The following is a 27,786-nucleotide window of genomic DNA, read 5'->3' as shown; positions in this document are numbered from 1 at the left end:
ATGAAGCGCATTTAAAGGTACAGGACAATGTAAACTACATGCAAAATTGCACCTACTGCAGAATCAAACTACACCAGATACACACACACTCAGCAAGTCAAACAGATACCGTTGATTTTTTTCTATTTCATATATGAAGCATTTTGGCCTATTAAAACTTTGTTTAACATGCAGCAAAGGGCCACAGGTTGGACTTCAACATTGGGCTACTGCAGCAAGGACATAGCCTCTATACATGGGTCACGTACTCAACCAACTGAGCTACTGGGGTGCCCAATTGCAGTAAATTCTAATCTGTAAAGAGAGAGGTACTGCACAGCTAACAGAGGTTTCTTTTTGCAGTGTAGCACACCATTATTAACGAGGAATGACACAGTAAAGATTATAACACAGTTAAATTGCATGGTTTGTGAGCTATAGATTGTAATCATAAACACTAATAACCTGTATAACAGCACAAGCTGACTGATCAGTCATGTGTGATAAAAGGGCTCTTCCTATGTACTGCTGGGCCTCTGTATACAATCTGACTTGCTCTCCTTGAGTTATTCTAGATATATTTAGTCAGGAAACACACAGATTTTGCCTCAGCAAGTTAGAGAAGTAGAGCACTCATTGATCACTGCTGGTACTGGCCTCTAGGGAGCAGGTGTATAATGGAAATAAAAGAACCCAAAACTAATACAAAAGCATATGTGGAACATGTGGGCCTGCATATGATTTGATAAAATGTTTTATTATTCTTAATTTCTGGATAGAGGTTTTTGTATTATTACATACAAAGTTTTATGATGCAGTGTTGTGTCCTAGATTATTTACAGCATAATTCACAACAGCTCTACTTTGTAAGACCAATTTTACAAATGAACTAGGCTTGGTTTCCCTAAAGCATTTCAGCAATAAGATATGTTCTAAAGTGCTATGGAAGAAGCTAATATGATCTTACTGTTATTGCTTTTCAATAGCCTCATCAACAAAAGAGAAATGCACTTGAGAGTGAAACATAATAAGACAAAGGCACTTGTGGCCTGCTTTCAGTCAATAATACAGACATAATAACAAACTCCGTCTTATGAATCACATCTGAGAGACAAGGGTAATGGTGCTAGTGCAAACAATCGTGAAAATAGATCACACTATGTCCAGATTGTTTTTTTATTTGATTTTTCAAAGACTACCATTCCATGCATAATGATGGGGAAAGATAAAAAGTTTACAACACCCCCTGAGAGCAGAAGATTTTTCCAAGATGGTAGTTATTCAGTATCCGATTGTGTACCGCTGAGAGCCCATGGTTCTTTTCCCTCACTCAGATTTTCTTAGTCATTTCTTATATTTTAAGACAACCTTCTTCCACAAGCTTGTATCTTTAAACTTAGGGCTACTTTTGCACCTGACTAGCAGTAAGGTGCTCGAACATATTCTGAAGGCAAAATGGTGAATCGAGGGACTGGGGTTTAAAGCAGGCTCTTGTTGTAGACATAAAATCCCACAAATTTAGTGATAGTTTACATATCATATCGTGATACATATAGTTTGTAACAAAATAGTATTCAATATCCAACACTGATTAAAAAGTATGGCTAACTTCATCCTAATGTTTGGCTTGTATTTCACGCAGGAGCCATTCCCTCACTTCTCACAAAGGACCTTGTAAACCGTTGGGTTTCTAAACTCCAGCACAACCAGATGTAATTGTGTGAGGTATCCTTAAGAATTTACATTAGTGGTAATATATGATTTACAAAGGCAGTGTTGACCCTGGTCTTTCACTAAAATAATCAATGTTTAAAATTCTGTAGTCTCACTTGAATTTTTATGCCCAAACTGAATACATTTATTTTCACTCTGATAAACTACTCACTGAGCCAAGCTGTTATGAAAATACTGGTGCTTGTTATGTAATCCACCTGAAAAACATCCTCAGCACAATTTAGTTTTGACACAAAGTTTCAGAAACGTGTTTTATAAGAAAGGCAGACTAATTTAAATGTCTTCTGCTAGTAACTACCAAGTACTATCTTTCCATTTTTTGACATATCCCATTTAAAATTGATCAATTGTTTTTAATATTACAAAAATGCCAAATCTGTGTAATGTTAAAAAAACAATGCATAATTCACTCATCCAGTTTATAGTTTTGCAGTGCATGCAGGCAATGGTAGCACACTCTCACCTTCGTAGAATATCTTGAAGCCACTGTTTGATCGACTGTTATCTGTGGTGAAAAGCAAGTACAGAAAGTTGCTGCTACTAAACAGGAACTGAGGGACCTGGGTTCCATTAAACGAGCCAATCAGTGGAGAGAGTAGGTTGGGTCCGTCGTGCACTTCCAGGAAGTCATAACTGAGCTCAGTTTGAAACCTGAAAAGTGAGAAGAGCAGAGAGAGGGATTCAAAATAATACTTCAGCTTTGACAGATTAAAGTGTTTGCAGGCATTTAGCCTGTTGTGTCCGCAGAGAATACTGTCTAATTTTGTGGAGATAAATGCGAAAAAAAAAGCTTTCATTGCAAGTGCTCCAATTATTGCAATTGTAAAAGATCAATGAGGTTCTCAGTAATCTGACATGGTATGGATCCGTGGTCACCCTCAGGTCTCTACATCATCAAACAAGTGACATCTGCACGAGTGCCAATATTACCATCAATACCGTGGAAAAAATACCATCAGATTTATGGTTATAATGCAAAGAATCATATTACCACCAGTATAATGCCACAATCAACTGCCTAAGCTAGACATAGGAAAACGTTGGCTCATAAAATCGAAGATGGGCTAAAGAAGAGACCTAGGCTCATTTCACCCACACACACACACAAAAATCACAGGGGAAGTTGCTCTTTGTTTCTCTACAAAGGAATATGTCGGCACTGAGAAAGTCTTGATTATAAAATACAAACATTTTATGGGTTCTCTTCGTAATGGTAAGAAGCGAAGATCTTAAAGCAAGACTTGTTTTATTGCAATTTTCTGAGGAAGTTAGCCAGAGCCAGTATTGAATTAAAGCATTACGCCAGGCTTTCAATTTTTTTTCAGTAGAGTATGTGGATATACGTACACAAGGGATTGTGTGCTTTCTAAGTTTTTGTCTTTGTGTGAGCATGTGTGAGTGTGTATATTTGTTTCCACGGCTGAGTTGTTGCGGCAATGTCAAACACACCTGTCAAAGCTGATCTTGATGGAGCTTCCCAGCTCGGCCTCAATGACCCACTCACAACTCAGGGAGTCTTTGTAGTAGCCTGGCCACCCCGGGGAGAGGATGACACCAGACGGCCCTGAGTAGTGGCCCCCACAAGGAGCTAGAGGAGCAAAGAGGAGAGAGGAGAGGAGAGGAGAGGAGAGGAGAGGAGAGGAGAGGAGAGGAGAGGAGAGGAGAGGAGAGGAGAGGAGAGGAGATAGAGATGATACTGCACAGTAATCTTTTTGTACCCACATGAAAACATTGAAAAATAAAAGTGAGTCACCAAAGGGCTAGAGTTGCACAAAAACCTGAAAATAATACTATAAGATAAATGTAGCCAGTTCTGTGGACAGCATGTTCCACATCACCCACTCATTTTTTTTTTTTTTTTTTTAATCAAATTTCCCCTGCTCTTTCTTTCTTTTCCTTAGTAAATTGTCAACATTTCTGTCCATCGACCATACAATTATAAGCTATTCCATTTCAGTACCTTCACATTTGGGTATGAGTCCACTCCACATCACCTTGCCTTCCTCGAGATGGCATGTGATGGTATCAGCCCCCTGTGTCTTGATGAAGCCCTCCTCACAAACTACAGAGATGGAGCTCCCCAGCTGGAAACTGTCCCCAAAGCGCCTGGCATTTAACGGTATGCCAGGGTCAGGGCACTCATTACGGCCAAAAGCTTGTAATGAGAAGAAAGAGAACAAGATCTAGTGACAAACGCTCTTGTGTGAATGAGAAATAGGGTCTTTGAGGAGAAGGGAGATAAGGGAAATGGATGTAGCTGTCCGTAAGAAAGAAAAAAACAAACAGAGGTCTGCTCTCAACACCTGAGGGTGACAATGGCCTCTGTCTATGGAGCTTTCTGTGACTTTGCTGCGAGAAAAATAGGGTCGAGTTGTTTAAGGCAATGAGGCATAGGCTAGGAACAGTATGCATTTACCTAAATGCTGCTGTAACACAATTACAAGAGTATGTTTTGTGAGTAAGAACACGCACATTCACACAAATTACAAGAACCACTGAATCTGATCACATCCTTTATCAATAAGATAGAAGATGTAATTTGCTTGTACTTTACATAACATAATCCTCATTTCTTTAGCTAGATGTTTTTAAGTTCAGAGAAAGTGCACAAACCTGAGAGCTCAGACTGTCATTGCTGATATCTATATCCGGGGTAAACCCAATAGCGATCTAGCTGATAAGTAGATCTAAATATTTACAATTTTTCAAATTATTGTTTTTCGCTTCAATGTGGCTGCCTGTGTCTGTTGTCAGTCACTATGTGGTCCCACATATCCCAGTTACAAAGCTATCTGATTGTGTACACAAGAAAGAGCCTATCAACACTGAATCTACAAGGTAACATTTTGACAATAAAATGTAAATGTTTACTGCAAATGTACATTGGTTCCAAATATTGCTAATCAGTTTCCCTGACTTCTAATAATCAGTTCTGGACCAGAAAAAAACATATTGGCTAATCCATAATTTAATTTCAATTTCATTTAAATGCTTTAGTATGATAGTATGATATGTGTGTATGTAGATATTTGTATGGGTATGTATATGTATGTATGCATGTATGTATGTATGTATATATGGATATATATATATATATATATATATATATATATATATATATATATATATATATATATATATATATATATATATGTAATAATTTCATTTAGACAAAGGGGTGAGAGCTAACAAGCTATGCTTCTTCTCACTCCTTTTCGCATATGTCATTTATTTTACTTTTTATCGTATTATTTTGCTTCCTCAAAATCTTCATTTCCATATGATGTTGTGCAAATAATTTGTTAAACTGCAATCAGGAAGCCATGTTCTATTTGCAAATTCGAAATAAAAAAAAATAAATAAAACTTACTGCTGTAGGTGATGTTGAATCCTCGTCCAGACATTGAGTGATCAGCTTGGAACTCCAGCTGCAGAACGTTGCTGTTGGATGTGAGGTGGGAAGGGACTTCGGCCCCTGAGAAGCGCCCTAGTATTGTGGCTCCTGACTGGTCGCCATCTTTAATAGTGAGGAAGTCATAGGGAGGCTCCAGGTCAAAATCATTGAAGGCCAGGTGGATTCTGGTGCCGGGCTCAGAGATAATCAGCCACACACAGTTGAGGTTGTTTCCATAGCCCTCTGGGTAGTCAGGAGACAATACCGTCCCCATCGGAGCCGTGAAGTTGGAAAAGCAGGGGACTGAGCGAAAAAAATAAAATAATCAAAAATTATATATATATATATATATATATATATATATATATATATATATATATATATATATATATATATATATATATATATATATATATATATATATATATATATACACACACACACACACACACACACACACACACACACACACACACACGTGAAAGTCTGTACTGTCAGTACTTTATAACTAGCTCAACAATCAGGAGAGAGCACTGCCCCCGTGGGTGCTGAGTAGTTGGGAGAAACATGAAACTGTAAGGAGGGTGCAGTTGACGACTTAGTGTACAAAAATACAGACATCTGGCAATATGGGTACACAGAAATACTGCACGCTGTCCAAATGGACACAGTTAACTTGACGAAACGGTAGACTAGATTTTTGTTATGGATATAGGTTGGAAACTCACAGGAGGGGTTTAGGTTATATTTTGTGAAGATAATCTATATATAATGCAAGTTTCTAACCTCCTGAGTGTGACAGTGTGTACCCTTCTTTCTTTCCCTTTTTATCAACCCCAAATAACAAGGCAACCAGATGCTATCAATTTCCTGTTTTATAATCTGTATGCTGTTTACACAAAATGCACTGCATGGTCATTTAACAACGCTATAATTAATCCTCCAGTAGCTTAGTGTCACTGTGAACTTTCCAAACACATAAGTAATTGCTTCATTTGCTGTCATGAAAAAAAGCATGTATCAGACTCACATATGCAGATGGGAATATTAGCCGACCACTGATTGTTGTTCTGGCAGGTTATCATCCGCTCCCCGATGAGCTCAAATCCAAACTGGCATTCAAAGCGCAGAACGTCTCCATTTAGAAAGCCACTACCCTCTTGGTAACCGTACAGGGGTGTACCAGGGTCACCACAACTCTCTTTGTCAATTTCTGTGGGTGAGATGAGTAGAACAGAGCAAAGGAGAGTAGAGGAGTGTTGAGTAGAACAGAATAAAATATAGGAATGTTGAGTACAGTAGAATAGAGGAGAGGAGAGGAGAGGAGAGGAGAGGAGAGGAGAGGAGAGGAGAGAAAGCCAAGTGCTTTTCTTTAACATTATCTATAAATGTCCAGGTGAGGAGTCAGAGAGGAGTCAGAGAGCCTGGTTAATGCAGGTTTTTAAAGCAGGAGATACAGTAGAGAGTTGCAAACTGACACATAGAAGGACAAACTGGCAGACAGTTCAGGGGTTTACTGAATGAGACAGTCACCGACACAGACATAAACCAGACAGTCAGAGATGATATCTGAGCTAAGTCTGTGTACCTTTGTAGTTGATCTTGAAGCCAATTGAGCCCACGCTCTCATCGGACTGTAGGTGAAGCCACATCTGATAGGACATGCTGACAATCAAGTCTGGGACAAAGCTCCCGGTCAACCTGCAGATCAGCCAAGAAAAGAAAGTCATTGTGGTACTAAAACACACTTTTTCAGACTCAACTTATCATGGAGTTACTTTTTTAAATGCATTTATACAGTGCATCATAGCAGTTACATATGTATGGAATCAGATGGCTCTCGGTATTCATGAATGTGCACAAAAAAAATTCAGAAATATATTCCATGATATATATCAATGATGCTCTCTCTAAAAAATTGTAGATCTAACAACCTCTGCAACATGTTCGACTATATAAGCAATATTATAATATATATCCAATGTATGAATATTTTGTACAGTACTTACACTTGTATTATTGTTTTCGAATCACCTACTTCCCCTCCATCTCCAATTGTTAGTGAATCATACCCAATTTCAAGGTCGAACTCTTCAAAGTTGATCTGAATAACCTGTAATAAAATACAATTTTCTGTAACTTGACATTAAAGACAGCACGTCTGTAGAACAGAATGAGGCTTACGTAGGTTAAAGTCCATGGAATTCTTGGTGACAGAAGACAGCAACATGTTTGATCAAACACTGTGAAAAGACTTCCTTCTATCTAGTAATTGTGATAGCTCTAAACTCTAATCAACAATGGCATCAAGCACACATGGAAAGCAAACTTAAACTCATCTCACATTTTTATCTGTTTATGGATTTGGAGAGAAGCAGCTAAATAAAGCTCTCAATGAACTCTAAACTGAGAAGAAATAAAGCAAAGATTCTTGAGAGCCACTAGCAATGCTCATTGTTTGTAGTATGAATCATCTTTTTTTTTGTAATTGCCACTTTGACTTTTGAAGAATTTTTGGCTCAGTGCATCCCGACTCTATAGCCAACTCTCACCTCTGATCCAAGAGGCTTCCTCAGTTCCTCTCTAACTAATATAACAATTACTTCATGCATTTGTATATATGCTTAGTTGTATATGTGTATGCTCGATATTCATCTCTATCCCTTAGTAATTCACAAACTGACAAACTAAGGCATTGTGCGTTCCTTTATAACAGAAATGGAGATCAATGTCATCAGGATCTGCAATTTCAGACATAAAGATGTATTCATTTGATGCAACTGATTCTTCCTCTAATAAACTTATAAACTGATTGATTAACCAATGGAGCGGGTGCCCAATGAATTGCTGACTGCTTGATATCTATTCATGTGTAGTGACCCCTACACCATGCGAACACCACAAATATACTTCAAAGCAATATAGAAACTGACAGCAACATCGCTTCACGTTACATCATGGCACAAATCAAACACTAAGAGCCAATTATGGCTAGTCAAATTCTAAGATTTTTAATTGCCTGTCCACATTCACCCTTGAGACGTCTTTCCCCGCTGTCACTGGTTTATCTGTTTTTCCCTATAAACAAATGTACATTACAATAGAATCGATTACATTTACAGATCAAACTGGCAAGAGCTGCTTACACTAATAATATTCACACAAAATGAGGTCTACTGCAGACTACACATTAAAGCAACATTATCTCATCCTACATGGATTAGTGATGAAAGAAAGGATGTTGTAATGATGGGACTGTCACATCTGTTGATGACAAACATATGATGGCTGCTTGTTCATCCCTCGCATCCAATTCTCTGGCCAAGGGGAGGACAATGCTTGCACAATATCCATGTATAACAGCCTCATTATGATGCACACATAAGCATAATTACCATAATAACACTAATGGACCAAGTTTCAGTGCCAAGTCAATGGCTTGTTTGCCTAGGAGAGGGTGCAATGGCACAAAGCTATGACACTTGCCAGTCCTAGTGAGTTTCTGAATGAGTGTTAGCGGGTTAGTTATTGTTTATTAGTTGGATAGTACTTAGTTGACACCCCTGTGTATATGACTCACCAGAATAACAATAGAGAGCCAGACTTGATGTAGGAGAGCAGTAATGACCACTAGGAGAACAGCTTTGACCTCTTCACTTTGGGGAAAAGCTGGTCTCATTCAATTACTATCTCTCTCCATTTCTGTTACCCCAGATGAACAAGGCGAATTGCTGAACCGCCAACAGCCACGGTCAAACTGGTAGTCTAGTGAGGACTGAAATGCAATCTGCTGCAACTGTGTTCATTAATGAGGGACAGTTAGAGCAAACCTAAGTCAAAATACATGCATATTCTATGTAACCTTTTCCCACCTTGGAAAGCCCTTGGAAAATAGATGCATACATGCGTATTCAAGAAGGAAATGCCTGGACAAATGCTCTATACTTCTGGAAGGGAGAGTAAAAAGGTGAAGGACTTGCCCATTGGTATTCACTATATAACTAATGAGGGGCTGTTGTGCTTTCTTAAGAACAATATAAGTGGGGCATTAGACTGTTTTACTTAATAATCTGATACTTATTCGATGTATTAATCAAGAAAATAACACCTATAATTTCATCTTTATAAATGACATGAGTACAATAAAGAGAGACTATTCTGAGGTCATTTTAGTGGTAGTGGTAATTAGGTAATTATCACCTAATAAAACTGCAGGTAATGTTGGCTTTTCCTCTCAGATTAGTAGTTTTCCTTTAACTATAACCATGGCCCTCATCCTGCCTCTCACTTTTATCTACAGTATCTGGTTTAGAGTTATAATGTAAAGCAGATGTGAAAAGGTATAAGACGAAGCTTAAGTTATACTGCAGTGGTTCCAAACCTTTTTTGTCTTGTATACCCCCTGAGCCTTTTTGTCATTCCATGAGTACCCCCTTAATCGTGAGTCTTGATGATTCTCCACAAGTGGTCATATGAAACGTTACATAACTGATTATTAAATGAAAATCATTTAATCTCCTTAATTTGAACATTAATCCTGCATTTTCTTTTTTTTTCAACTCAAATTAAACATAAAAATAAATAATATGTGAATACGTGATATGAACTAATTATGGCACACACGTACTGTTTTATCAATGGGCTAATGAAATGAATGAGAGTATTTGAGAATATGAGAATATGAGAATATTTACTTAACATCTTGGAAATAAATGAATAAATATTTCCACGTACCCCCTGTAATGTGTTTGCGTACCACTAGGGGTACATGTACCCCTGGTTGGGAACCACTGTTATACTGAACACTGCTATACAGACCATAACTGTGTGTCTTGTGTACTGTCTCCCTATGGGTCATTTGTGAATTCATACAAGTGGAGATGGGAAGAGCGATTTAGGATCCAAGGGCCAGTTACTGTTGGATCCTCACATGACAACAGTTACAATGGATTTTTAATTAGATTTGGTCCAAGAGTAAAAAATACTACAAACTCCAAGCCAGCTATTGCGCTACCTTGTTTGGATCGCTGGCCGTGATGATCCACACACATTGGGAGTTACTCTCATACTGGATGGGGAAGTTAGGAGAGGTAAAAGTCCCAGAGGGTCCCTGTAGATTTGACCCACACGTTTTCACTGCAACAATATGAAGATAAACATGAAGACACAGACAATATACACATTAAGTTATGAGGCAGATTCAAAATATACATGAACATTTAAAAAAAATATCTTAGTATGGAGTATACATAATATAAATTATCACTACTGAACCTGAAAGTCAGTCCTGGCATAAGTTGAATTCACAATGAATATGCTCAGGAGGCAGAGTAATAACTCCTGCATTGTAATGTGACAGAAAGGTAATATACTGGTTGCACAAGTAGAGAGAAGGTCTATTAGCTGCATTTCCATTAATCAAATTCTAAAAGGTGCTGCAGGTATTATGAAACATAGAAAAACATGCAGAGCATTTTGGAATGGAAAAGCAGAGTGCAGCAGCAGAGGCTTTCATACATAATTAACGAAAATGAACTTTCCTCTATCTGCATAGAGCCTATAACCAGAGGCAATGCCTTAATCAAACTGTTTTATTAGCTCCTCAGAAGCCTTTCTCACCCTTGCAGACGGGTCTGTGGTCGCTCCAAGCAGCGAAGACTTCGGCTACGCGCTGGCAGGTAATCGTTTTGGAACCCTGCAGCACATGGTCTTCATCACAGGTAAATTGAGAAGTTGCTCCGATGCTGAGAAGATAACAAACACCATTAACGCCTGGAAAACCAATCAATCTGCCAAAGATGACCCTGATGAAATGTCAAATTCATTATTTATTTTATGTCATTCATTACATGTTCACATTGCACTGTGCATCAATATATCAAATTCAGTAGATGAATGAATGAATGCATCTATTGTCCTCAGTCTCTACACTTGCAGTATATATGACCCATTGAACACTTTTGCAGAGAAACTGATACAACAACTCAAAAATATATACAGTTTATATACTGTATGAAATACAAAATATGTTAGAGCAAATTAAGTCCAACAAGAAAGGAAAAATCTCAGTTGTGCAGGGACCTGAGAGCAAACTGCTCCATGTCAAATTAAATAGTCTGAACATACAAATGCTTGATTTTTTTCTGACCTGAAAGCTGAATGGGTCAGGTACAGAAAAAAGAAAATTTAGACTATAGTGCACTATATTAGCAAAAAGATTATCCATGACTCTGGTAAATAGACAAAACATTTGAAATGGTAATAAAGTTACAAACCTGGTGCAGGTTTAATAAGATTAATGCTGTGATTATGTGCACACAGTTTGTGTTAGACCGTGATAATGTTATAACTGAAATATGCTGCATGTCATAATAATGAAATTTGAATTGGATGAAGAGTACGTTGACCCACTCCAAAACTCTTTTCCACACAAATCCTAGGCTCCATCACTTCAGATGCCCAAGCACCACCTCACCTGAAGTCAGAGCCGAACCGTTTGCCATTCTCTGGCTCCCCTGGGTCAGGGCAGTAATTAGACACCTGTTTGATTCCTCCTTCATTCACTGAGTGAGAAAGAGAAGGACCAAGAATGCTGTGAGAGAAATTTTCAATATGCCGTACTTTCAGACAACATCCTCCACTGCATTGGAAAACACTCTGTTTCAGTGTTTAACGTTGGGTTTGGTGACAGAACATGATTCCAGGAATCACATAGTTATATAAATCTAAGTCATCTCTCAAGGTCAGAGACTTTTAACTGTAGATTGTTTGGCAGGGCTTGTGAATACACACTTGTGTTTTGTGATATCAGAGTCTGTGCCAAGGATAAATGCAACTCTCTTACCTGAGCTAGACAAAATAGGGAGAAATCTATCTGGGCCCAATAGGGACTAAGAGTATTAAATAACCTTCAGCTATCAATTGCGAGAGCTACCATAATCATTCAGTGAGACTCTCCATACATAATAATACTTTAGGTGCACCAGATAAAGCCTTGTAGATATGGTTTCATAGTGAGTATAGCCTTTCTAACGGTGTGTGCATAATGTGAGACATTTTATTGGGTGGAGTCATTTTCAGGTGATCTTATTCCTTGATTGAGAGAGGGTTTGGCTTGAGTCTTACCATAGATTCATGTGTGCACAATTATTAGGCAGCTTTTTACTACAGGTAAAAATGGAGCAAAGAGCCACCTATCAAAAAATTAAATGGCTTTACGAGGAAATAGTGAAATTGTTAAGCTGGATCACTGCACAATTAAACTCTTCTTGAGTATTAGTCGACAGGGTTGCAAAATATGAAACAAGAAAAATGTCTGAGAGTTAACTTAAGGAACTAGGCATGGATCTTTCCAAAACTGTTCAGCCTCTAGTGCTACCATCTTTATAAAATGAAGCCTCATGGAAGGTGCAGAAGAACAAGGCGTAAGGTGCTCAGACGTATTGCCATGGTAAGAAAAGCTAAGCTCAACCTGAAGCATCAAGAATGGGCCAGCCAATGCTTGAAGACTGACTTTTCACAGGCTTTATGGACATGATGAGATGAGGGTGACTCTTGATGGACCACTTGTCCACCAGTGGCTATAGTACTCAAGGACATAGGGGTAATGGTGTGAACTGGCATCATCAACAATGAACTGGTTGGGACCATTTGAGTTACACATGGTCTAAATACTGGACTGACAAAATGACTGCAAGTTTCTGCAAGACACTATCTGAAAGCAGCAGAGTAGGAGAAAGATGTCTGCAGCCGTTAAAAGCACTATAATTATGCTGGACAATACTCCATCACATGAATTCAAGTACTCTGCTGCTTTAAAGACACTTTAAAGATGGCAAAATTATGACTTGCTCTCTTGACATTAAAACCACTGAAAAGCTAAAACCTAAAAACCTAAAATCTACTGTCAGGGAAGGCATTTCAGATCTTTGACATCTGGTAGAGTGTGGAAACTGCTTCAGCTATAAAAAAGGAGGCGGAGAAAAAAAGAAACAGATTAAAAGGATGCAAGGCTCATGCAAGTCACTGAAAAGAGGGTTAGCTCTATTGGTAAATTAATACATTAACCATTTGTCATGCTCTCTTATATTTATCACTATTTTTGGCATTCTTGTATGTTTTAAGTTTGTAATGTAAGTTAGGAGAAAATGACAGTGGTGATATTTTACCCTTGAACCTATAAAACTGAGTCAGTTAAACAATAAAAACACATCTGAAAAAATACCCTCGCATAATAAAAATGCACACACTGTATGGTAGGAATGTAAAGAGGTAGCTTGGAAGTAGGAAAATATTTCTTTTAGTTGCTCTGACTTTTAACAAGCCTATCTCCCCCTTCAAATTGTGATTTGTGAATCAAAGACTGATTGCACTGCAAGTAAAATTCATGAAATATGTAGTATCAGCTATTGTTAAGGTCTGCTGTAATATTTGCAAAATGACATTACCCCACACACACACGGACCATTCTATATAAAGGCGAGCCCTACCGGCATGTTTTCTCGCCTTTCACATCTTTAAAGAAGTTCATTAGCTTTGAAGTTAATTGTTGCGGGTTATAATACAGTTATGGGTTCAGTTATATGCAATGAATCCACAAGACATTGGAAACATCTCTTCATAGTCTTTTAAATGATTTACAGTATTGTCTCATAGAAAAGATTACAGCCCTCTGCATTATTCATGTCTCCATGCAATGCCGAATCTATGACACATAAGGTAATAAAGATTACAACCTGTTATCATTGAAGTGTTTAGCACACTGGAGTGTTCAAGATTTATGTTAATGAAAGCGCTCCGCAAGCAATTACAATGCATTCACTTCGGTCTGGAGTGTACACAAATCAAGTGTCAAGTGAGTGGTCACTCAACCTTGACTACTGCTGTGTGCATAGCTCACACAGTGCATGAACATGTGTCAATCTGATGTGCTGCTTGAACAGTACAGAATGATACATAGGTGGTTTGGCTGAGTGAAACCGATGAAACTTAGCATTTTGCTGCAATATACATTACTTGGCCTGATCTAGCTGAGTTCATTTCTGTCAGGACGGGAAGTCCGGGGCAGCAGGGGAAATAGGTCATCAGAAAGAAAAAGAGACTGCACTTCTGCAAAATCTAGTACTGTAGCTTAATTCCTTCACCAAATGATGCAGCAAAAAAAGAGAGACAAGAAAGGAAACAGAGACCCAGAACGCAAGCCCTACATAAACAAAAAAACAATGAAAACAGTTGCATAAGAAAAATAAAAGACTTACTCAAAGACAGTTTGTTAGTGTTGTCCTTTCCTGGTAATAATTTTACCCCTCTGGATTTAAGCTCTCCAGAGCTTTTCACTGGTCGAGAGCAATAGAAAGAGTTCATTAGATAAAAGAAGTTACAGTATTAGATGTGAGAAGATACAGTACAAGTGTTTCTTTCTCTGGATAACACTTGGTCCTATGAAGAACATCAAAATCTAATTGCTACTGGTGTGCATCCTTCTTCAAAAGAAATGAATCCAACGGCTCAGATGAATTTCGAAGTGTTGCCGTGACAATTCTATAAAATGTAAATGAGTTTTTCACTCTTGTTTGTTTGCTCATATAACTGAGAAATATTAAACAGTGTATGGGAATTGATTGGTCAGAGCAGATTAATTGGTTATAGCTCGTATGTGGGGGTGGGGGGAATATCACGAAGAAAGAGGAGCCCAAGGACTGCAGTGTAACATCTTAAGATAGTCTAATTAAACACAGCAGGGGCAGGATTGCACACAAATGCCAGGTGATGCAAGTGGCTGTCATAATATTGAAGTATCACCAGAATAGCCAAAAGCAATTAATGATGCATCAAACCAAAACAAGGCTATTTGAATCTAAAAACACTGGGACGATGCCTTTCTATGGAACTACACTGCAGGTCAACTGGTGTCTTATAAACACAATCATGATGAGAATCTATTTAGTGACCAGACAAGGCTTGTTATACACTCAAAAGCATACTGTGTAATAAAACTCCTTTGTGCCTGTCTTTGGTTTAAAAAATATCTGCCCTTTACGTCCTGAATAACAAATGCATATAAAAAATTGCTTTAACCGCTGCACAACATTGCACTGCAACGGATGAGAGATGCAACGCAATTGATTTTATGTCGTCATTTACAGTGAGTTGCCACACATGCATGTTACTGAACATTTTATAGAGCTGTTTATGGTGAAGTTGCAGGTTTAATATCTGGTTCGATGCCAGGCTTTAAGCGTCTATAGTACAGTATATGCAACACATATACTCAGACTTTAAAGTCAAGCCAAAGAACAATGTCAGAGTAATGGATTATCGAACTGCCAGAGCTGAGTTGTTATAAAGGAGAAGTATATAGAGTATGTATCTCTCAAATATTTGATTAACAAGGCCCTTTGAAGTCAATGGTTTGAAGCAGAAAAAGCCTTCATGCCCTCTACAGAGGGGGTCTTACTCAAACTGTTTAATATTCAGTTAACAAAGATCAAAAAAATGTTTTGTAATTACAGTGTTTTTCCTATGAGGACATTTTTTTTTTTTTCAAGTAGCGGGGGTCCTCTATTACGATGTGCAAATGAAGCAATCATGTCTTACCTTGATACTGTGCCCTGAAGCCTTTGTGGCGGTGGTTGCTCTCTGTCACAAAATGCAGGCGAAGCCAGTTTTTGTTGCTGATGATGGGTGCTGGAATATTCATTCCAGTTAACCTGAGTGTAAATTGTCACAAATAAAAGAAAATACATGTCAACTGTTTTTACTTTGATTCAGCTACAGGGACTCTGCTGGTCACTTGCATGCTTGTGTCACTACAAGCATCCCACAAAAAGGAAAAACAGGCAATTGAGTAAAATTAAGAATGAACTAAAATCCTGGAAAAAAGTTAAGAATTCACAACCATTAGAAGAGAATACATACTCTAGCAATAGAAGTGGACTGGAAATAAATGTTGCCGTTAAAATTAAGTGTGTGTGTGTGTGTGTGTGTGTGTGTGTGTGTGTGTGTGTGTGTGTGTGTGTGTGTGTGTGTGTGTGTGTGTGTGTGTGTGCGCGTGCGTGTCTATGTGTGAGGGAAATGAAAAGAAGACAGAGAGATATATAGACTACTTTACCCACATGCAGGAATGTGCCATCATATTTGAATAAGTGTTAAAAACCATGCCTGTGGCACTAAAGTGTCTGCATGTTCTGTCTACATATGTCTTACTGTTGTGTTTTGGATCAGAAGTTTTATTCAGCTTGTGGCTGCAGCATCAGGGACACTATAATCATAGAGATTTAAAGCTGTCAGGGGTCTTCTCATTTGTCTGGCTGACCAGCTCAGGCTCTTTTCTTGCAATCCCTGCACTGTGCCCTGTCATACAACAGTCAATAGTGCACAATGGCATTCTAGCTATTAAACTGAGGCTGGGGACATGCCTGGTGCAGTTGAGCCCGGTTTTCTCAAATTGGCCCAGTGTATTAAAAAAAAAAAAAAACAATGTGTTAACTTGTCATATTGTCTGTGTGTGTGTCCACATCTATTCATGTCTGTGTTGTTGCTGTGTGTAAGGCAGAGTGAAGACATCTTTAAGGTTTTTGTTCTATGTAATTTCTTTGGCATTTACTGCAGAGTCACCGAGGGGGCAGGCAGACAAAAGCAAAGTGGAAGAGCAGTGAGAGAAAGACAGACGAAGAGAGTGATGAGGAAAAACAAAAATGAGAGAGCTGCTTTTCCCTTGGATGAAACTGCAAACAGAAATAAGAAAATAAAAATAGTAAATTCACTTGACATTTGATATTTCTGTATTTTAATTGCACCAGTTTTCCTACAGTTTAAATCTTAACTTTATTAACATTAAAGACTAAAATACATTTGTCAGACAGATTATAGACTGCTTTAACTTTTATTGCAAACTAAATGTAATTTTTCAATATTGATACTGTTAATCCAAATGATCTATCACAAAGAGAGATGATGGCAGCTCTGAGAGAGGAATTAAAAGACAATTGATTTTCACACAAAAGTTGACCTTTTCTCTCATAGTGTCATTGATAAAATGCTAATGACACTAATGCTAATACACAGGCTGAATGAAAAACAGCCACCTTCAGGTGGCTGAATTATCTGAAAGAATCTGCCCCTATGTATCCTGTAGTGGAAACTGCAAATTATCGCTAAGTCTGAAAGAAAACGGATAGCGTCAATAAAACTGTACACATCCAGAAGTTGCACAGACGCTCTAGGCAGCACAGGAATGATGTTACAAATTTAAGACTGGCGGAGAAGAATATACTGTTGTCACAGCGGCAAAGCGTGGCAGAGGAAGTGAAACATGATCTGCCTCAACAGTAAATAAAGGCTTATGGACACCTTGCTGAGGAATTACTCTGATGGGTACATTTTTATCTATATGTGGTAAACCTTTATATTAATTTTAAAAGGTAACAGTGTATGCAAAAATCTCCCTGCTGGATAAAGGAAAGCACATACAAAGTGAAAAAAATTGAAAAGTAGCATTATATTGTTTTCTCCTGGTTTGGGCAGAGGAAAATGTGCTCATAGGCTGCAGGCAAGATGAGAAGGAAGGCTTTTATCGTCTGATGTGATCTGAGAAATTGATGACTTGCATGCAAAATTCCTTCTTTGATGAAGATATTTACTGTTGTATGTAACTTAGCAATTAAGTAATAAGGTATCATCTCAGGAATGTGTTCTATCACCGATAACAGAAACTTGTGTTGAATTAATTCATTCAGACTTTTTTGTTTCTCAAGTTGTCCCTGTGTTTCCAGATTGTGATAAAAATTTTAACAGCAGCCAAAAGGTTATGCAAAATAATTCAGAGGTACGTCATGGAACTTCTATGCTTGTTGCCGTTACTTATCAATGTAGCTGTCATGAAAACAAATAAATTACTTGTGGAATGTGGAGTGAAAGTCTCCGTAAACAGTTAAGAACAACTGAGTGCTGCCTACTGTTTCCTTATTGTAGCATCTCCAGTGCATACTGAGTGACAAAAGATGAGAAAGTCCAATTGGAAAAATGGATTCCTCACATAATGCACTGCCATTCTATCTCTGCAGACTCACTCAGGCTATTTGTTCCCTCATAGATATGCAATATGGCTTTTCAGAGATTACCTCCTGGCATGGTCACAGTGCTTTTACGTGCTTGGTTTCATCTAAGTTTTGGCATGCTTCAATTGAACAATTTTGGGGTGTCTCAAGGACTGATTCTGTTTCTGACACAGGTCTGCAAGGTACATTAGAGAATGCATATGTTGTTCTTCTGCCTGATTTGATAGGATGAAGGGTTAAAGGGTGCATGGAAATCTCATCAAAAATACCAAATCCCTATGTGTCAGTACTGTGGCCAAATGTGTGGCCTCGAGGACAGAGAGATAAGCTGTGATCTCTTGTGTCTCTGCTTAGTTTCACAGATGAAGGTTATAGGTAGGTGCAGCCCTGATAATAAGCGATCAATTTAAATATGTCAAAAAAAGATGGGCCAGTTGATTTTGTCTTCTCTCTTTCATTTATTCCATAAAATCTGACAAGAGGGAGTAATTGTAAGAATATTTCATGTGATAAGGAAGCTGTTGCTCTCTATCCTTCATCAAGTTACTCCCTGTCTGCCAGAGATTGGCTTCTGAGAATCATGTGTCAGTCACTGTGGCTCTTTACATTAATTGCTCTGATAGTACCTGGGTCCACTGTCAATTCACATTCCTTAATTTAAACATTGCATACTTCCAAGTCTGGTCACAGTGAAGGAAAGCTTTTGGAGATATTTTGATAGGATATATTTTGCTGGGAAAGATCAATAATAAATCCCAGAAAGAAGAAACTGAATCCAATGCAAATGGTAATCTAAACAAAGTTGGTAATTTAGCCGCAGGGCACCTCAACCTGCTTTGAATATTGTAATCTCCTTCTGACAACCACTTAGCTCCTCTGCTGGGATAGGATTGTTCATATTTAGTGAGCCAAGCAAAATATTTCCAGATTGCTTGGTGAAATAGCAATCAATTTCAAACATCCAGCATGTGGAGTCAATGGTACAGTCGTAAATCTGAAAAATCTGCAAAGACACGATGGGAACGTAGACAATGATGTAGACATCCAGAGAAAAGCATGGCAAAAAATAATTCAAATTACCAAACTGCATAGTATATGAGCACAAAAAGTGTAACTAATGTCCACAAACCCTTTCAGGTTCTATGTTCTCTGTCTATATCTGAAATAATGAGTGATGTGTAATCTACAGCTTGTTGTTTTTGCCCTTTCTGAACAGGGCTGTATTAAAGGTCAGAAGAATAAAAAAAAAAAATGTTTTTCTCCTCTCTTTCTTCTCTAACCCAGATCCAATGTTGGTTTTTGCCAGAGGAAACAATTTTTTTGTGTGTGTTTGTCTGTGTCCACTTTTCATGGTGATTGATGTGTAGCCTCATATCAACCTTCCCCAGCATGATGACGATGGAATCAATAAACTCATTTGTGGAGATCTGATAGAAAACTTCAATTGATAAAAGGATAAAAGTCGCTAAAAGGTTTCAGCAAAACATATTTCTTGCCCAATAGTCCTGGAATCTATCAGAAATTGTTTTTTAGTGTTTGTCACCTATCAGGAAATTGGCTGTTCCAAATGTTAATGCAATGTATTTTACAGCAACCATTTAATATATGGAAATTAATTGAAGTTAATTTACAGTAATGACATTATGTGGAATATGTGTTGATTATTTAAGGATCAATTTTAGCAAATTATTGTAACACTTAATTTGCAACTCATATTCAACAACCTTATCTCTAATTGTGTTTGTCACTGGATAACAGCCTATAATAGCATAGGTTCAGAGAGGAAAACAAGTCAAGTTGGGTGATGTTTTATTTCTATTTGCCTGAAAAAGGCTAAGAGGAGTTGTTAAATCTGTCTGACTCCAGGCTGTCAATCATAGTTAAGCAGCTCTAACCCTCAAGGCTGAATTGACAGTTTGCTTGTCTCTGCCTGCAGCTGATGCTATATGTTAGGATGCTTGAAAGTTTAGCTTTCCAATGGCCTTGTACACAGTCAAGAGACACTCATAAAGGGAGAGCGAGGGAGAGCAATGAATTTTATGGGCATCAGAGAATTGCTCGCTCTGAATCGTGTATGTTTTCATGTCTGTTTGTTTACCTGGCCGGGCTAAACCCATCTCTCTAAAATTCCAGCCCCACTGCACTCAAGCTCACTGGATCCCACTTGGATTGTAGGCCTTAAAAGAAGAACTGTGCCTGACAGCTACCAACATTTGATGACACACAATAACATCATCTTGGAGTTTCAAAGCATTCAAGTGATGCATGGCGACCGCTCAGCACACACATAATTAAACTCTAACAAATAAAGGATCTGCTTATTTGATTGCTTTACCTGATACATATAAACAATATATGCTTTTATAACCTCTCCTGCAGGTTGAAGACATCAGTTCCTCCAAAAGGGTTATGACTCCAGGGAAGTGTTGCCTGATAGCAGTCACAGGAAGTTTTGTCTGATGAGCTGATATGTTTTAATAAACATTTTCAATACTAATTATTGCTGGGCCTTGCTTCAGATAAGGTAATGGATAGAAATGCATAAGAAACTCTGCTGTAGCTGGAGGTAATAAGGTAAGGTAATCTAAATCTATACAATATGTATTGATGCTGCTGTGATGTGATGTGTAAATGTTTTTAAAACATACATTTTTCCAAAAACTCAATGTTTGTGTTTTTATGTCATTTCCTAGTTTACAATTAATGTAATCCATTCATGCATTTCATTTGTAATTCATACCTTGTTTAAGACATTATTTAAGTAAATATGTACAATAATTTATAAGAAATCTGTAAAAAAACAAACAAACAAACAAACAACTCATGACCATGACAGCATTAAAAGAAATGTAATTACATTTATAGATGCTTTTATTTTAAAGTTTGATTTAAGCAATCTGACCAGTACACCTTGTTTTACCTCACTAGGATTAAACAGTATGTGAACACAAGATGTCAGGTGCACAAGTTTGTTTGTTTTCTTTTGTCTTAAAACTGCAATGCATTGGCCAGTAAAATGTTTTCAAGACACTGATGTGTTTTGCTTTAATTAGCATTTGTCCATCCAATGTGTGAAGATATTTTATGGCCAGAGAAATAAATTGATGTAAATAAACAGTTATAAAATTAATGTGAATAATCAACCACTTAGACCATTTTTTCTTAAATCCTGAAAAACAGGAGGCATGAGATAACACAAAGCACTAGCAACTGGGGCTTTAAAGGATTAAAACCAAGAGACATTTCTGTCACTAAAAGAGTTAATTTGGGAGTTTTATATCCAAAAGAAGAGAGTTACCTGATGGTCCATCAAAACAAATCAGTGTGATCCCATACCAGCTCCCTGTCACACTCTCTTTAGCTATGTCAACATAAAATGCTTAGCAGTCATCACCACACTCAGAGCACCTCTCCTCTGGACTCTCTCTGTCTCTCACTGACACAGTGTCTGCCTCTCTCTCTCCCTCTGACAACTCTCAGGGACAACAAAGCTCGTAGCTCAGTGATTGATTAGAGCATCTTTCAGCCAATTATAATTAATGCCCAGCAGGATCACATAAAGCTGGCGGATGCTCACATTCACGCAGGACGCAGAGGAGATGGATAACCTGAGCCTCAAGGTTGGGGGTCAAACCCATTTCATCTTTCCTTGATTCAGCTGGGAGTGACTTCTAAATCCAGCCCATACAGAAAGCTATAAAGCAAAGTATCTGAAAGGCTGCTTTTTAAACAAAACCTCTGTCAAAGATTGTAATTCATGTGCACTTTAATTTGAATTATGCAACAGGGAGTCATGTGCCCTCGCTGTGATAGATTTGATTCAATCAGAACCACAAGGAATATTTAAACCTTTTCTTTAAACAACTGTTCATGGAAATTCGTTAAAGGTACATTTGCATGTCTGTCAGCTGCCTTTTCTCTAGAGTTTACAATACATGCTGCTGATTGTAAAGAGTTGCTCCTATAAAACATCACACAGTCATGCTCAACCACACAAACCAAGCCTCTATTCTATGCTTTAAGATCATAGCAGGCAGGCTTCCTTGTTATCTTGAGAACTAAGAGCAATCCTAAGGCGATACAGTCTTGTCTTACAAACCCCTCACTACTCTTTGGAATAAATTTAGAGCTGGCAATACAGTAGCCTGCTCTCTGTTATCTCTATGAGTAGACTCAAAATGTATATATTCTCTCTCTGAGTGCCATTTATGTTCTGATCAAACAATAAGCTGCCAAATCTTAACAGTCCACACCACTTTTGCAGACAAGTAAATACATTATATTAATCAAGACAAATTGTTTTCTTAGGGACCTATTCATTATTACCTTGGAGAGTTTGGTCTTAGTTTGGAACTGTCACCTGTAAAACCAATTGAAACATTCTACCTGATATTGGGCAACACAAGTAATCGTGACTTCACAACTTCCCTGGAACTTTCACTTGTCAATCATATCCGACTTCATACTTACAAAACACCCTAACTGTGATAAAAATACTAGCATCTCTGGCTTTTCCAAACGTACTCCCTGGTCTCAGTTTTGCAGCCCTGTTTTTCTAACAGAATATAGGTCATGATTTATTAACAGCTTTACTATAGCACATATACTTCATCCTCCTCACACTGATACATGAGTCAAAAACACTTGGAAACCAAACCTGCATCCACACTAATATAATCTCATCACACAAATATCACAAACCCCTTTCTGTAACACCTTGTGAACACCACATGACACACCTCCTGTCACACATAAATTCTTAATGTTCCAACTGAATAATCATCTCATACAAGCACCAACCAATCTCACTCCTCACAGCTCAACTCACCATATGGTTGGCGGTTCAGAACCCTCGACTTCCAGATAATCCGACTTCTCCTCCATCTGAAACTCAGTGAAAACCAGGGAGATTGTGTCCCCGGGATCTGCCAGGATGGTCCACTTACACTCCCCACTGCTGCCCAGGCCTCCAGCACCTCCACCTCCGCCAGCACCAGGGGAGTCACCGGTGGGAAAATCGAAGCTGGAGATAAGTCCGCTGGAGCCCCTCAGGGTGCCACCGCACGTGTCCTCCGCTGTCAGTCACCGTAGAGAAAAACCAGGTGGGGAGGGTGTGGGGAGAACAGACACACATTCTCTGGGTTATTTCAGAGCTATTACTCAAAGTTCAACATGGGAGAGAAAAGTGGCCTCAGGCATAAAACATCTGTACCTGTCTCTTCAAATGAATGCAAGCTAGAAAACGACCATTGTGAAAGCCACTGCTCAGCTGGACAGGCTGTTTAAGCACATTTTATTTGTTTTTCACTCATCTGTAGGTTGTCAAGTCTGGTATCTACAGCTTATCCAGCACATAATTATGCTGGATTGTTGACAACATGACGTGCAAGATTAAAAGGTTGTTTGTGTTTTTATTCACACTGGCATGAATCATTAAGCAGTCAGACAAGTCACAATTGAGATGATATCTATTTGCCAATTAATTGTGCACTAATTCTGGCACAGTTTCCTTCTGTGCTGTTCTATGTGGGTGGAAAACTATCTTTTTGTCCTTGTTCTCTTATTTCTACCATCTTGTCTCTTCCATTTATCGAAGAGTCAGTAATTCATCATCATGTCCTTTGAGCCCCCTCATGTTTCAGGAAACAAACAAATGGTGATGAACAGGGCCTATAATGCTGTGAAATTGTGTACTTTTTGTAACGTGGGGAGCATGACACTTCAGTTGAATAGTAATGCACTCTACCATAACAGCAGCTTGCTCTCTTTCACTTCACGTCCCTTTTCCCTTCTTTTCCCCATCCTTCCTCCAATCTCTATCAATTTCTGTTTCGTCTCCTCTGAGCCCTCTCAGATCTTCCTTCTATTACTCACCACCCTCTCCTCTACCCCTGTATCCGATTTTTTTCCCCTAAAGAATTCTAATGATGGCAGGGCTTTCACAGTTTTCACATCATTTAAGACTAATATGTGACACTCAGCTGTGCCAGCTGAAACCTTTGATGGCTCAGTGCGCCACTCAGGGCTGTCAGAGCTGCCAGCCTTAGAACATTTCCGTATGCTGCATTACACAATTGGTCAAGGAACAAGGAAGCGGATGTATGAAATTCAAAAGAAGATAAAGAGAAAGGGGGAAAGGATGAGGGGGCAGGGGCTTCTAGTTAGTGCGATCCATGTCCTTTGACACATTAGCTGGAGCATAGCAATTGATCAAAGTCTTTATAAGAAGGGCGGAGATGGCATTGATACCATGTGAGACTTCAATAATGTCCACACATATGTAATTCAGAGTATCATTGGTGAACTACAGCAAGGGCAGGCATTCATTCAATGCCTGCAGCCTTGTAACAACAAAAGCACATGGAGCCATGATTTGTTTCTGGTTTAAATCATCATACACTTCACCATATAACACTTATCCTGAGTGATGAATTTTTATATTGCCTCAATGCATTTGAGATGACATTCTAAAGAGTGCCCAGTAGATATGTAGAGTAATTGGCTATAGGCTGAAATTAAAGTGATATTAAAGTGCAGCAAGTATAAGCAAATGAGCAAAATCATTTTTTTAACCTTGATGAGACACACGAGGACAGTGTAAAGTGTCCACAAAGCCATCAAGGCAAGGAGAGCAAGAAAGAAGTGGCAGATAAGAAGGGTTAGATAATGAGAGAGGGTGAGTGTGGGAGATGAGATGGAAAAAGACAGAGAAAAGTAGAGGACAAATCAAGTGCGAGGGTAAAAAAAACAGACTGGGATTTTCCAAGAGACAGAGTGACAGAAGATTAATATAGGGGATGATAAAGGAAAAACAAATTTCCAATTTACAGATCAAATGGTTTTGGAATCGGGTTATGCTGACAGTATTTTAACAATTCAATAATAAATTTAACTATTTATAGTGCATCAAATCAGTAGCCCAAAATGATGAGGGTCAAACCTCCACTTATTATCAGTGGGTGCTCCTATCAAACACTGTATCACAATTTTCATTCTACCACACTTTTAAAGTGTCTTCAAAACATATGAACACTGGTAACAACATACACAAATAACACTTGAAGAATATAAAATAAGTCCAATAGGACAGATTTAAAGAAGGCAGCTTCGACAAGACTCCAACTGGATCAATGTGTTAATATCACAAATCACAAAGACACAAAGAGTCTGACAAGATCAATCAATGACACTGATTGAGCTTTGGAAGCTTTGGAACTCAAGTGTACACATTTTGTGTAAACTCATTGTGACACTGAATCCTAGTGCCACACAAAATAATTGTGAAACAGAAAAAAAACACAGTGATGCACACTACCATCGAAACTGTTGAATTAAGCAGAGGCACACTGTTAATGGATTGCAGTATAAAGCAATACAGTTTTCAACAGCTTACACTGAATAAGAGTAGAACATCCATTACAACCAAGCAAGATTAGTACAGAAGCCAAATTTGCAAATGTCAGGAAAAAAGAAAAAGAAAGATGTTTACATCCCAAGGTCTTTCCTATTAACACTCCTTCACTGCTTTAGAAGTATAGGAAACTGTTAGTGAATTGCATATGCACTTAAAGCATAATTCAAAACTGTTAAATGTGAAAAGTATATATCTAATACAACACAAGAGTCTGCAGGGTGTCTGCTAGACCCAAGGGGCATCGTATGATGTAACATGATCTAGAAATCAATCAAATATCAACACACAGCAGTAAGATTCAGTACTGTAGATAAGAGTGTATTAAGTAAGGCCATGAGGCGCACGTACACAGCAAGCAGAAACAGCAGGCTGTCATCCTGCACTGTTTATGCTCGAGGTTTTGACTGGAAGGCACAGAGGACACAACGTTGCCACTGTGGCAAATGATTCCACTGACATTATCATAGAAAATAAAAAAGACCAAGAAAAGGCTCCCCATAAACGGTAAACAAAAATGAAATCATTTTTTTGGTTCTCAGATCTCTCCACATCAGAATATATTATGCTGGGACAAATGAAAAAACAGCTCCGTTAGGTTTTTCTCTGAGGTGGTTTTCAAGATAACAGACATGCTGTCTGATCACTGCTAAAGGAAATTCATCTCAGGTGGTCGCAGCAAGGTGTCATGTGCAAAAGTGTGTGAAAAGGACAAAGGCAATGTTGTATGTAGACTGAAAACAGTAGCAATGGCGGTATTAACTGCCTGCTGTGTGCAAGCAATTTTTAAGAGATGTTTCGGTAAAACAGCTGCAAGTCACATTCTACTTTGTGTGCATGAATTAATCACTAATATTTCAGTACAGGGCTTCCTCGATGGAATGAAATAGATTTGAACAACCACATTTAATGATAATAACCTCACTTATAACTCATTAATGTGTCTACAGTTGTAGCCAATTAAACTGCACAGGAAAATTGGGGAGATGCTTGGGGGCAATTCATTATTGTACAGAAGTACTACAGGTTTCTTAGCTGTTTCTTTGAAAAGCATCCAAGCATGGTGCTGCAAATTACAAACTGGCAAACTGCTGTCAGAGCCATGAAAAATGCTTCATGGCTTGCGAATTTTAAATGGCACTGAGTGGATACTGCCTTACAGATTTCATACATTCACGTGCAGTGGATCATCGAGATGCATGGCAGCGTTTGAGCTACAATTTGCCAACGAGGTTTAGTGACATAAAGAGGCACTGAATGCTGGGCAACGTGTTCCTTAGCAAATCATTAGAGCATGCTCTGGATTTTAAAATGAGGAAGGATCCGTCTCTTTTTAAAACGGTGGCAGTGTAAAAAAAAAAAAAAAAAAAAAGATGGTGGTGAGGATTAGGACTACTTTAGCTGAGCTCATTTACATCCCAGCATCAGCAATCTAATGCTACTTGAGGAGGGATTAAGCCTCTCTCCCCTTGACTTTGATCAGATATACAACACTTGTCTTTCTACTTAGAAATATTCACCCCCAAGGATAGAAGGGAAGGAACTCTTGTATAATTTTCTACACTACCTCAGGATTTTTTCCTTTGTAACAATCGCTGTGTTAATGTGAAGGCAGTGACTACATCTACAGTAAGTCCCCCATTTGCTTGGCTGTAAGTCACATTACAAAGTGATGGGGTTGATTAAAAGGTAAAGAGAGATGTAATGGGTGCAGAGATATGATTCATACTGCACCAAGCAAACTACAAGGGGTCATGTCATTGCAGTGACCATCGCGCCGTAATTTCTGATTTTAAATGAATTATGAGGGAACAATTTCATGAGAAATACTGCACTACAAACAGGGCTGGACTGACCATAGGGCATACCGGGCAATGCCCGCCGGGCCGACGCACATTTTTGGGCCGGGGCTATCATAATTTAATATTTTTTAAAAAGTTTATTATGCCAATTTTCTTACGACCGCAACGGAAGAGTATCTGAGACACGAATCGCGGCCCGTTGGTTGACTGTCTTAAAGGACATTGAGCTAGTCTAATGAAATCTCAGGCCACGCCCCGCCTCCCTCCTGGCCAGCCCTCATCTCCCCTTGAAAAATCTGCTGTTTAGAGGTCTAACGGAGTTTGAGATGGATAGATCACAAAAGAGCAAGGGGGGTGCAGAGAAGCTGCGGGAGAAAAGACGTAAAAGCCTGCAAGTGGAAGCAGCAA

The 27,786-nt window shown here is 38.5% G+C and overlaps 1 protein-coding gene across 8 annotated transcripts in view; it reads right to left on the bottom strand.

Moving 5' to 3' along the window:
- Window positions 1-27,786, bottom strand: part of LOC119006146 (CUB and sushi domain-containing protein 3-like) — a 213,205-nt gene that overhangs the window by 133,158 nt on the left and 52,261 nt on the right. For all 8 annotated transcript variants that reach the window (XR_005070692.1, XR_005070693.1, XM_037074543.1 and 5 more), the window contains exons 5-17: window positions 22,994-23,240; window positions 15,704-15,816; window positions 14,365-14,442; window positions 11,583-11,670; window positions 10,727-10,851; window positions 10,122-10,243; window positions 7,117-7,220; window positions 6,696-6,808; window positions 6,138-6,320; window positions 5,084-5,410; window positions 3,674-3,868; window positions 3,163-3,301; window positions 2,177-2,364 (exon numbers count right to left, since the gene is read on the bottom strand). Coding sequence is in view for 6 of the 8 variants with exons in the window: in XM_037074543.1 (XP_036930438.1) it covers window positions 2,177-2,364; window positions 3,163-3,301; window positions 3,674-3,868; window positions 5,084-5,410; window positions 6,138-6,320; window positions 6,696-6,808; window positions 7,117-7,220; window positions 10,122-10,243; window positions 10,727-10,851; window positions 11,583-11,670; window positions 14,365-14,442; window positions 15,704-15,816; window positions 22,994-23,240 (2,022 nt within the window). In the remaining 2 variants the exon portion in view is untranslated. The remainder of the gene's footprint in view (window positions 1-2,176; window positions 2,365-3,162; window positions 3,302-3,673; window positions 3,869-5,083; window positions 5,411-6,137; window positions 6,321-6,695; window positions 6,809-7,116; window positions 7,221-10,121; window positions 10,244-10,726; window positions 10,852-11,582; window positions 11,671-14,364; window positions 14,443-15,703; window positions 15,817-22,993; window positions 23,241-27,786) is intronic.

Source organism: Acanthopagrus latus, chromosome 17 (assembly GCF_904848185.1).
Source record: "Acanthopagrus latus isolate v.2019 chromosome 17, fAcaLat1.1, whole genome shotgun sequence".
NCBI lineage: Eukaryota > Metazoa > Chordata > Actinopteri > Spariformes > Sparidae > Acanthopagrus > Acanthopagrus latus.
The sequence above is the reverse complement of the archived record's forward strand: the minus strand, read 5'-3'. Positions and strand labels throughout refer to the sequence as shown.